Raw genomic sequence first — 11,121 nt, forward strand, 5'->3', positions numbered from 1 at the left:
ATGCGCACTGCGATTCCAGATGTTCATTATTTAAACGAACGGTGGGCCGACCCCAATATCAAGGCGCCTCAAGAGGATTTAGCCTACTGAGTTTGTCAATATTCTGTCAGACTTAAATATATATATACATACAAATGTTTATAACAAAATTTTATTGGTAAGGTAAGCTTTTTTTACAATATTGCTCTATAAAGAACGATTATGTCCCACTGATTATTACTAACTGAGCTCCATAACGACATCTGGCCCCCAAAGGCAGAGACGCCGCAGATTTTGTTAAAAACTATTATTGATTAATTATTAGATGCATGCTACTTGTACACAAAGTAGGGGTGGTGCTGTTTGGAGCATTTTCATATTGAGACTGTTTATACATCTACGTCATAATTCATCGTAATTGCTTCTTTTGGGAGTTTCTTAGTCCAACCCGTTTGTAAATATCAAATTTCCCCAAAAATGTGCAGATTTTTGGGAGAGTTCCGACGTCTCGGAGTTTTACTACATTTCCCAGAGTTTCTAGCGTCACCTCTTTTCTAACTGGCAGCGGTACAAGAAACATCCGGGTCTCTCAGGTTCCTATCTGGCGACCCGTCGCCATTAGACCACGCTCCTTGTGACGGACCTCGTTTTTAGGCGAAAAATCCCACATTGGGTCGTTTTCCAGGTTCTGGGAAACATCTAGCGCCTCGTTAAGGGCCCGCTGTTCTCCTTAACGAGCAGAACCGCGGGATTCAGAGGGGGTTTTGGCCCCGTTTTGGCGAGCTTTCGTCCTCTCCTCTGCCAGCCTCCACGACTCGAGACGCCATCACCGTGTCTCTGTATTTCTCTCTGGTTTGTTTGGTAGTCAAGATGTCGCCGTGATGGGGTCTCCGCGTTTGACAGAAATGAATCAGGGCCTTCGCCGCCTGACCCGCGCACACCGCACGCCGTTTTTGTCCTCCGTTTCCCCGTTTGATGCTAGAGAGCTCGGCGGCTCTCTGCCAGAAGCTCGGCCCGATCAGCGCTCACTGCACGGAGACAAACATGGAGAAAAACCCCAGCAGCAGCACCAGCACCAAGGTTCCGCCCCGGTCCAGCTCCACAGGCCCGCCGCCGGGAGAGTCTAAACCCAAAACAGGTACTAATGCACTCGGTGATTCCCTCCCCCTGGCTGATAGCTGGAGCTAGAAAGCCCCCCATACTGCCCGGAGGCCTGCTGGGGCCTAGCGGCGCTGCACGGCTTGTTTATCAGGAGCGGCTGACGTCGCTGTCAAAACATCTGAGCCGCAGCTGACAGACGCAGGAGTTTACATATTTAGCCCGGATTAATGCAGCGCGCCGGCCCATGTGGGACGGATTAAACTGTCCTTTAGTGGGATATAAAAGCCATTATATCATGTGTGTGTATATATTTGAATTTGCATTTTTTTTTTTTTTTTAGATTTAATTTTTGGAAAATTGGGATTTTATTTTTGCACAGGCACTCATTGGGCTTCCATGACGAGAATAGCATGCGATGCTGCATATGTTAAGGAAAACGTAATGACAAAATATTGTAAGAGGGAGACTTTTTTTTTCTTTTTAGCATAAAAAGAAAATAATATATTATGTATTTTTAGCTTGATACAAGGGAATTTTATTGAAATGATATATATATATATATATATATATATATATATATATATATATATATATATAAAACCAACCAACTTATTAAAAAAAACATTTTTTTTATAAGTTGTGTGTGTGTGTGTATATATATATATATATATATATATAAAATAAATAAACAACCAACTTATAAAAAAATATTTTTTTTTTATAAGTTGGTTTGAAGTTACACAAGTGAAGTGAAGTCTGTTCTTAGCTCGTGTAATACCACTGGCGGTCATCATTTTCAATAACTTCTTTTGTGTGAAACCAAAAGGAGGAATAAAAACCCAAAAATGGTAAGAAATACTTGTCCTCAGTGAGCGCGATTGGTGGTGGTCCCTTAGTTTTCACGCCAGGGCCGGCTTGTGTTGAGCTGGTTTTTGTTGTACGTGAAAGAAAAGTGTGCTCGCTTTCTTTCAAGCAGCTGAGCAACAGGTGGGGGCGGAGCAGCAGTATTCTGGGCTCCATACAGCCGGGGCAAACGCTCCACAGCCATTGGAGTGATGCCTATTAGTGCATTAGTCACCACAGAGTCCTTTGAATGTGTCGGAGTTGTAAGTATAGCGACGTACATTTCCCCGTCTAACTGGTCTTGTTATTTCTGTGTCAGATGGTAAAAACAATGGGGCCTCGAAGCGCTTCAACCGGAAGCGTGAGCCCTCCTTTCCCAAAGCTGAAAGTTTCCCCGGCCCTCGCCGCACCAATTCACAGAAAAGCAAGAATTTCGACAAGAGACCCCCTCAGAGAGGCGGAGGCCGACAGTATGGACTCCCGGGCGGAGGACGACGCGAGGAGGTGCGTATTCTCAGTGTGGGTCGCCGTCTTTGCTCTGTGGGGGAGGATGGACTGTTGGAGGCCAGCTTTCTCCCGGGCGATTCCTGATCACGTTCCTGTGCACCCGCAGGTAGCAGAGACCCGCCGGGCCGAGTTTAGCCCGGCTCAGTTTGCTGGACCCAAGAAAATCAGCCTGAACCACCTGCTGAACTTCACCTTCGAGCCGCGCGGCGGTAACGACGGCGTCGGAGACGGCGGCCACTCCTACTGGGGCCGCAGAAACAAGTGGGGCCACAAGAACAAGCCCTTCAACAAGGAGCTCTTTCTGCAGGCCAAGTGAGCGAAGCGGTCGGCCGTTTGAGCTCCGGACACGGCGGCCGAGCGCGTGAAACTCACGGCGTGTCTCCTCTTTCAGCTGCCAGTTTGTGGTGACTGACGACCAGGACTACAAGGCTCACTTCACTGACCCGGACACTCTGGTCAACTGGGACTGTGTGCAGCAGGTGGTGAGTACGGCTCCGTCCTCCAGGGCAAAGCTCGGGCCCTACTTAGCGTCACGCTCGTTGCCTCAGCTGCTCACGGCCGCGTCTCCTCTGTGCGTCGACAGCGCATCTATAGCCACGAGGTGCCGTCCTGCCCCATCTGCCTCTATCCCCCCGTGGCGGCTCGCATCACGCGCTGTGGACACATCTTCTGCTGGCCCTGCATGCTCCACTACCTGTCTCTCAGTGACAAGAGCTGGTCCAAGTGCCCCATCTGCTACGAGGCCGTGCACACCGCTGACCTGAAGAGGTGAGCGAGGAGGGAGAGCTGTTCATGTGACTGGGTCATTGGGGGGGGGGGGGGGGGGGGGGGGGGGGGGGTGATAAGATTTTCACGATTCCGACTCCCTTATTGATTCTGTGAAACGATTCGATTCCTTATCGATTCTTTTATCGATTCCAATTTGAGGAAATTTGTTTTTAACCTCTTAAACAAAAATAGACATTGTATTAAGCATTTAAATTTAAAGTAATACTAATTTTACATTTTAGAGACATAAAAAGACAACAAATAAGCATTAAAGTACGGTTTATAGGTTGGGTTCTGCAGTGTTATCAGTATAAAACTCATCTTTAGAACCAATCTCTGCTCAAAATGGTGACCTGCACCGCCTAATCTACTTTCAGCAGATATCAGTTATTGCAACCGTAAACTGCAGAAAATACGGGCAGAACTGCTCGTTGTGCCTTTACTGTCAGGATGAGCTGCAGTGCGTTGTGAGGCGGAGGGATATTTCAGCGTCACTTAGTTTAGAGCCCAAACAAACGATTTCACTTTCAGAAACAAGCCCAAAAAACTGCAACCCCACAACTCATGAAATTTACGACTTTAGAAAAAATAAGACCAAAGCTGTATAAAATAAGTGGGCTTCGCAACAGTGAGCATTCTATCGAAGTGTGTTGTATCACTCCGCCCCTCTGGTCCGTAAACAAATGTTCCGGCAAATTCTACATTATAAAAAAAGAAAAACCTACCGAAAAGTCTCGCTCTCATGTCATCTTGAAGACGTTCTTCTTCGAAATGTTGGCTACAGACGACGTGTTTTCTCTGGCCAGAAATTTGATGGCAAGTTGGTTATCCAACAAAACAGCCTGTGGTGGATCATGAATCGGAAAGGTGAAAAAACAAATGTTTTTTCCACTTTTACCCGATGTATTGCGACATCCAACTGCCATGCACGTGGGCATTGTTGCTTTAACAATTGCTCTCGCGAATTTCAATGGTGAAGTCCTCTGGAAATCTGAAACAATTGTTGTTTTAGAGCGCAGTGCCTTAACGCGACATTACGTCACAGGATGTGATGTCGGGCAATAATGGCCGCCCCCATACACAGTGATCGAGATGACAATTTATGCTTTTATTTTCTTATTGATTAAAGCTAAATTAATTAAATCACCACGAACGTATTAGTTTTAGGTATAACTAATGATCCCCAGGCAGCACCAGAGCCGGGCAGTCATGCTGCCCGGCTCTGGAATCGATAAGAGAATCGTTAAGCGAGCTGCCAAACGGTGCCAGTGAACTGGAACACACGGAACCGGTTCTGAACAGGAACCGGTTTTTGAATTCCCATCCGTAGGGAAGAGTCTGCATAAATTCATCAGTTAAATGGCTAAAGCAGCTTCGTTTCTTAGTGCGTTCAGACGGCGTCTCATCATAGTTTCTCTCGTTGCAGTGTGGTTGCCATGGAGACCAAGCAGTATTTGGTCGGGGACGTGATCACCATGCGCCTGATGCGCAGAGAAAAGGGGGCTCTGGTGGCTATGCCGAGCTCGCAGTGGGTGAAGGTGGAGGAGCCGGTTCGCTTTGGAGGTAATGAGGCTGAACTGCAGCCTGGCTGGTCAGGAGCGCTTTCTGTCGCTCATCAGAGGCTGGGGGGGTAACCTTTGTTTGTTTTTTATCTTTTTTAGATGCTTCTCTGAGTCCGTTCTCCAAGCTGCTGCTGACCTCCACAGCGCAGGTCCTGGACTTGGTCACAGAGGAGAGGGGCATCCTGCAGGCCCAGCTGAGCCAGGAGGAGGAGTCCCAGGGCTGCTTCATCCAGAGCGCCCTCTGCCTTTTACAGGTAGGCCTGTTCTCTGCCGGCTGCGCCTGAGATTCAGGAATATGCCACGTTAGACATGAAAAACAAACACATCTAAAGTTCTTAAGTTCTCGTACGGGGCAGGGCTGGAAAGCTTCTGCAAAACTGCTCATATCTGAGGTTTTAAGATTGAAGCTCTGAGCGTTTGAATGTCTCCGTGTCACAGGAGCAGGAGGAGACACTGCTGAGGCAGCAGGTGGCGAGCGCAGACAACCCCGACCTGTCCTCGCTGACTCTCAAAGTCCCTCCTCCGCCCGTGGAGGAGGAGGTGGTCACCCATACCGTCAGCGCCAAGGCAAGTGGAACAACACGCGCGTCTTTCTCTCTGTGTGGGTCTGGCCTCCTCGTGAAGACGCGCCTCCATCTCTCATTTCCCCCGCAGCCCGTGCTGCAGTACTCCTCAGCCTTCGACGACGAGGTGGCGGAGGCCACAGAGGACGCAGCCGCCGAGCCGCCGGCCGCTCCCGACGCCATCTTGGAGAGCGTGCTGGAGGAGTCGCCTGAGGCGGTGGCGGGTTCCCCCCCGGAGCCGCGGCTGGAGGAGCAGCGGCTGGAGGAGCAGCTCCTGGTCACCCAGGCGGAGTCCGCCCGCCCCTCTGCTCCTGTGGTGCACGGACCGTATTACTATTTCTACCAAGGTGTGCCAACAAATTAAAATAGCAGTGATTTGGACTCTGATGGGTTAAAATAGCAAGAAGTCAAATGGATAATTTCTTTTTCTCCCGTTCTGCTGCCAGCCGACGACTGCCAGCAGATGTTCCTGCATCCCGTGAACGTGCGCTGTCTGCTGCGTGAATACGGCAGCCTGGAGGTCTGCCCTGACTCCATCACCGCCACAGTGGTGGAGATAGTGGGACACACAGTCACTGAGGTCGGCCAAATGAGCCCAGGCTTTTTTTTTTTTACTTCAGCTTTTGCTCTCCCGTCAGTATGTCCGCTTTTAGTCAGCAAGCCACTCACCCTTTTTCCGATGTTTGGTTTTCAGGAGATCCGGCGCCGGCATCGCTACCTGGCCCACCTGCCGCTCACGTGTGAATTCAGCATCTGTGAGTTAGCCCTGCAGCCGCCGGTGCTGTCCAAAGAAACCCTGGACACCTTTGCAGGTATGGAGTCCTTTTCCACCCCCCCCCCCGCGCTTTCTAGACTCGTCTTTTTGCTCATTTTCATGCTTGAATAATCCGTCCGACCCTCAGACGACTTGGAGAAGAGAAAGCGCCTGAGGCAGAAGAAGGCGAGGGATGAAAAGCGCAGGGAGAAGCGGATCGAGATCGAGGAGAACAGGAAGCAGGGTAAATGTAAGTAAAGCGGCGTCGGGCTCCTTAAAACGTTAACAGAGCGTCTGGTTCCTACTCAGTGGTTCTACTTCGGTTCTGTTTGTCCCGTCAGATCCAGAGGTGCACATCGGACTGGAGAACCTCCATCATTTTCCAGCGTTCGGCTCTCCTCCTCACCACAGCAGCCCACCAGTCCAACCGGACTTTACTCTGGCCCCCCCGTCCCCCCTCAGCAGCAGCCCCTGCTCTGGTAACATCAGCTCTTCCATCGCTTTTCTGAGATTAATGCTCAACTTTTATCCTTGTCTGCAAATACTAAGCAGTCTCTCTCTCCCCCCCCCCTCCTTTGTTTTAGATGGGATGAGGTTCCCAGGTCTGAGTGAGTCCATGCCTGCCGTGGGCAGCGTGGAGGACGATTGCCACTGCATGTCCTTTGCACAGGTGTGTGTGTGTGTGTGTGTGTGTGTGTGTGTGTGTGTGTGTAGTCAACATGTTTCCATCACTAAGAGGAAAAACGGTAATCAACTCCATCTGGGACGGGTTTTCTGTACAGATGCTGAAGGATGGGAAAGCCAGAGCTGAAGCCGGGCCCAGGATCACTCCAAAGAAAGGTGATGCAGACCTAGAACGTTTGGTGCTTTAATGATGGATAGAGCCTTTGAAAAGCGGTCGTAGCTGTTGAACCTTTCCACATTGTTGCTACGGATTTCAGTGACTTACAGTGAAGTCAGTGTGCGAGAGGAGCGGGGCTTTCCACGCTCCCGTTCTCCAGAGCTCCTGTCCTGCAGCTCTCTGGTGCAATCCTGGTCCAACACACCTGACCGCAGTGAGCGACCGGCCACAGCTGGACGACACAGACGCAGCTCAGCCGACGTGACTCAGGAGTGTTGGAGCAGGGCCGCACTAAAGGGGGCGGGACCGCAGCTAGAGACCCCTGTGTGTGTGATCAGCACAGAGCGGCGGTGCTGAGAAGTGGATGCAGACGATGCCAGGGTTTGAACATTTTTACAAACAAAACATGTAAACGGTGGTGTGCTTTACTGTTCGATCAGCTATTGCTTTGTAGAAGTCCTTTTGTTCTAGCTTCATTCATCTAGAGACTGAAGGGGTTTTTTTTCGTTGTTGCAAAAACTGGGTCATAATGGATGGAGAACGCTTGGAAACGTCAAATCTGAATTTTTGCCGCAGATTTCCAGCTGGATTTGGGTCGAGACGTGCCGTTCAGGTGGCTAGGTTTTAGTCTGAAGCACTGAGCTATATAATACACTGGAGTGCTAATCACCGTCTGTTTGAACCAGTCACTTTGAAGCCACCAGACCTGTCCATGCAGCTCTGGTTCTGTGCCTGGAGTCATTGTCCTGCTGGAAGGGGAACCTCCACCCCAGCATCAGGTGTTTTGCAGCTCCATCAGATTTAGTTTGAGGATTCCTCTGCGTTTAGCTCCACCAGCGGCCACCAGTTCCCCCGCCCCCACTAATGGAAGCGTCCCGTACATTATGACGCTGTGTGTTCAGGGGTTGGCTCTGCTGCTGTGTTTTTACATGGATTGGTTTAATTTGTCTCTTCACTGATGTTCTCAAACTCTGAGAACTTCACAGGATTTATACTGAGGTTGAATGGTGGACGGGTGGACTCCATTTACTTAAGTTACGTCTGAAGGCAAATTCATGGCACTGAATTTATTAAAAGGACAAAAGAAATTAATAAAAGAACAAAAGGGATTGAATGCAAATCTATGCCACTTTTCTGATTTGTAATAGGAAAGAAATCGAAGCCGTGGATTATTTTTGCTTCCACTCAGGAATGATGTCCTGCTCTGTGTTGGTCTATCACATAAAATCACAAAAACAATACATCCATGTTTGTTGTTGGGAAATGCGAAACATTGAAAGGTTCGGGGGGCATGAATGCACATCATAACTGACAGGATTGTTTCTGCAAACATTTTCACAATAATTTCAGGAATGCTCAAGGATGGGAGCATCCAGAGGTCTAGATTATTGTTGGAATATCTTATTTAAAATACAAAAAAATGGTTTAAAAAGCTTGATCTGTTTTAAACGATCATTAAACCAAACCTTTAACATCCTACAGCAGGAAGCAAAGCTTGCTAACGGTCTGATAATTTGACCTTTACAAAAAAGAGTTCCTATCATATTTGTGGATAACTCTGCACTTTTCATGCTTACGAATGCTTACAGGAGTTGGAACAAGATGTACGTTCATGAACTGATAAACACTGGTTAACCAGAACCAGGACTTTGCGTATTGTTTGTTCATTTATTCCAAAAAAGAACTTGTACTACTGTAGGAGAATTTTGACTGACCTTAGGGTTCCCTTTCCTGAGGATTGTGATTTATTTCTTTTTTTTTTTTCCACCCGCAGACAAGCTACTTGCCCCCCCAGCTGCAGACAGCGACGGTGAGAGCGACGGGTCGGATCGTGTTCCCGTGCCCAGCTTCCAGAATTCCTTCAGCCAGGCCTTTGAGAAGGCTCTTCTGCAGCTGGACAGCGGTCCCGCTTCCCCACCGCGACCCGCGGTAGAACCAGGTCAGGAAGGAGCCGTACGAACGAGGAGCCGTCTGATTGGCTGTCGGCTCACCCGCGCTCACTCTTTATCCTGTGTTTCAGATGAAAAGGGAGGGAAGAAGAAGAAGAAAAAGCAGAAGCTTCTCTTCAGCACATCCATGGTTCACACCAAGTAGACAGAACCGGAGTTCATATAATTTTTTTTTTTTTTTTCTTCCGATCTTCTGCTTGTGTTTTCTTTCCCCCCCCCTAGACGTGAGGATCCATCTTGGAAATCTAAGCTATGAAAGTAGGTTTGACCGTGTAGCCAAAGTTCACATTTCTTCGGACCCCATCGGTGAAATACTGCTGAACGTCTTCCCACTAGTTTCATTGGCAGTCTTTCTTTTTTTTTTTTTTTTTTTCTTGTTTTAACCGATGTGTCACACTGAAAGCCCTCTGGGTCACCTGCATTTCTGATGCTGAGTAAATGACTTTAACTAACGGCTGTCTCTAACATTGTTCAAGCTTCAGGCTTTCCATAACTTCCATAGTTTCTCACACGTTCCAGTTTATACCCAGAGTATTGCGCCTAGGACATATTAAGAAAACGGGCAAAGTCATTGCAAGGTGCGTCATGCTAGAGTAGCAGTCAGCCAGCTGCGGGTTTGTTGCACCTTTTGCATTTTTTTTTTTTTTTTTTTTACACCCACCCAGCATCATTCTGGAGATCTACCTTGCAAACAAATACTTCTTTTTCAGTGTTTCATGCACATGACTGCCCGGTTGGAAAATGTGGGGCTATTCGCATTTAGCCGATGGCCAGACTCAAAAGTTGCATTTTCTATCACCGTGGTAAGGACAGGAAAGACAACAGTATTGATGACTAGAAAAGCTAAATTCAGTTCACACGATAAAGAATCACCGCTTGTTGGAAGCCAGAACGCGCACTTTTTCATTCAGTTTGTCCCGCTTAATTTTCTGATTGGGAATGTTTACTTTGACTTCATCGTTATCCCCGTTTTTTTAGCGTTTTTGTGTTGAAGATGTGTGGCGCCGAGGGGATTGCTGAGATTGAACCCGTGCTTGTGAAAGCTAAAGAGAAGCGGGTTGGATATTTTCGTTTGAGGGTTCTTCACTTCACCTATATTTTTGAGCGGGTTTGTGGGGGTAGACGGCATAATTAGTATGTTGTAACAAATAAAGATTTATGCACAATTATATCTGTCCTGTCATTTCTGGAATCCTGTTGGTGCAGTGTTTTGTTTGCTCCACAAGGGGGCAGTGCTGACACGCAATTCAGGTGTGGTGGGCAGTAATCGCAGCCACAGTGAACAGCTGGACATTAAAGTCAGAATTATTTTTCTTATGCGTTATCCTGTTGCGCCAGAAAACGACCTAACTTTATATGGCTGCGATGGAGGGATCGTTGCTCCCATTTCAATTTTAGATTTGTATCAATTTTAAATTTAGTAAAGTTATTTGTTTTGAGTGCGTTGAAGACAGGAAGTTGGAGACTATCCCATCACATGGCCACTGGAGAAGTTTTGTTAACTTTTAAACGGACTCCCAGTTTCATGCCTGACGTGTCTGAGTTTCAGTGAATCTTTGTGTTTAGTGTTTTTTCTTCATAACATCAGCTATAATGATAAAAAAAAAATGGTTTAAGGTTTAGCCATTTCTTTCATTTGCTTTATACATTACCGTTGCAAATGTTTTCTGTTGTAATCGTGTTCTGCCTCAACCCTGGTGTTGAAATTCTATCAAATGCCATTCATGCTTTGTTGTTTTCCATTATTTGAAGAGATTTTCTGTATTCTGTAAATCCACCAGTTTGTATTTATGGGGAAAAAAACAAACATTAACACTGCTGCCAGCTGTTGCTTAGATAATACACCCACACTCCCATAAGTCCAAATATAATGGCCTATGCATAAATGGGATCAGTGGGGAAAAATCTTTTAGATAACTTTTATTCACTAAAATTGACATTTAAGGTGTTTAGAATTAAAGAAATGCACAAATGTTTATTATGGTGACGTCATAAAAAGATATATTTCTAAGGGAGTCTGGCTAAGATCATTTTGTGACCCTAATTGTTAAAGTCAGACATAATGCACCAATGAACTAAAAACTACTTGCAAAACTTTTCTGGAAAAACGATAAAACTCACGTGAAACATAGTTTGTCACCTGTAAAAGTTTTAGTTTTTCAAATCTGTGACAACTGATCGGAACTCTTTAGAGTACTTCTGTGTTTTTTCGTGTTTCCTCCTCTATTCACGTTTCTAATGAACTTCTTCCCTC

The 11,121-nt window shown here is 47.0% G+C and overlaps 1 protein-coding gene across 1 annotated transcript; it reads left to right on the forward strand.

Annotated features, from left to right (window-relative positions):
- The first annotated feature begins 554 nt into the window (after window positions 1-554).
- Window positions 555-10,036, forward strand: rnf10 (ring finger protein 10). Its single transcript, XM_036144584.1, has 17 exons — window positions 555-1,117; window positions 2,243-2,427; window positions 2,537-2,742; window positions 2,822-2,912; window positions 3,014-3,198; window positions 4,625-4,761; window positions 4,860-5,014; window positions 5,199-5,327; window positions 5,415-5,670; window positions 5,770-5,903; window positions 6,018-6,135; window positions 6,226-6,327; window positions 6,419-6,556; window positions 6,662-6,747; window positions 6,860-6,917; window positions 8,693-8,857; window positions 8,939-10,036. Exons 1-17 carry the CDS (start codon window positions 955-957, stop codon window positions 9,010-9,012), a joined length of 2,382 nt encoding a protein of 793 aa, XP_036000477.1. The 5' UTR covers window positions 555-954; the 3' UTR covers window positions 9,013-10,036.
- The last annotated feature ends 1,085 nt before the right edge of the window (window positions 10,037-11,121 follow it).

Source organism: Fundulus heteroclitus, chromosome 12, assembly GCF_011125445.2.
Source record: "Fundulus heteroclitus isolate FHET01 chromosome 12, MU-UCD_Fhet_4.1, whole genome shotgun sequence".
NCBI classification, from domain to species: Eukaryota; Metazoa; Chordata; class Actinopteri; order Cyprinodontiformes; family Fundulidae; genus Fundulus; species Fundulus heteroclitus.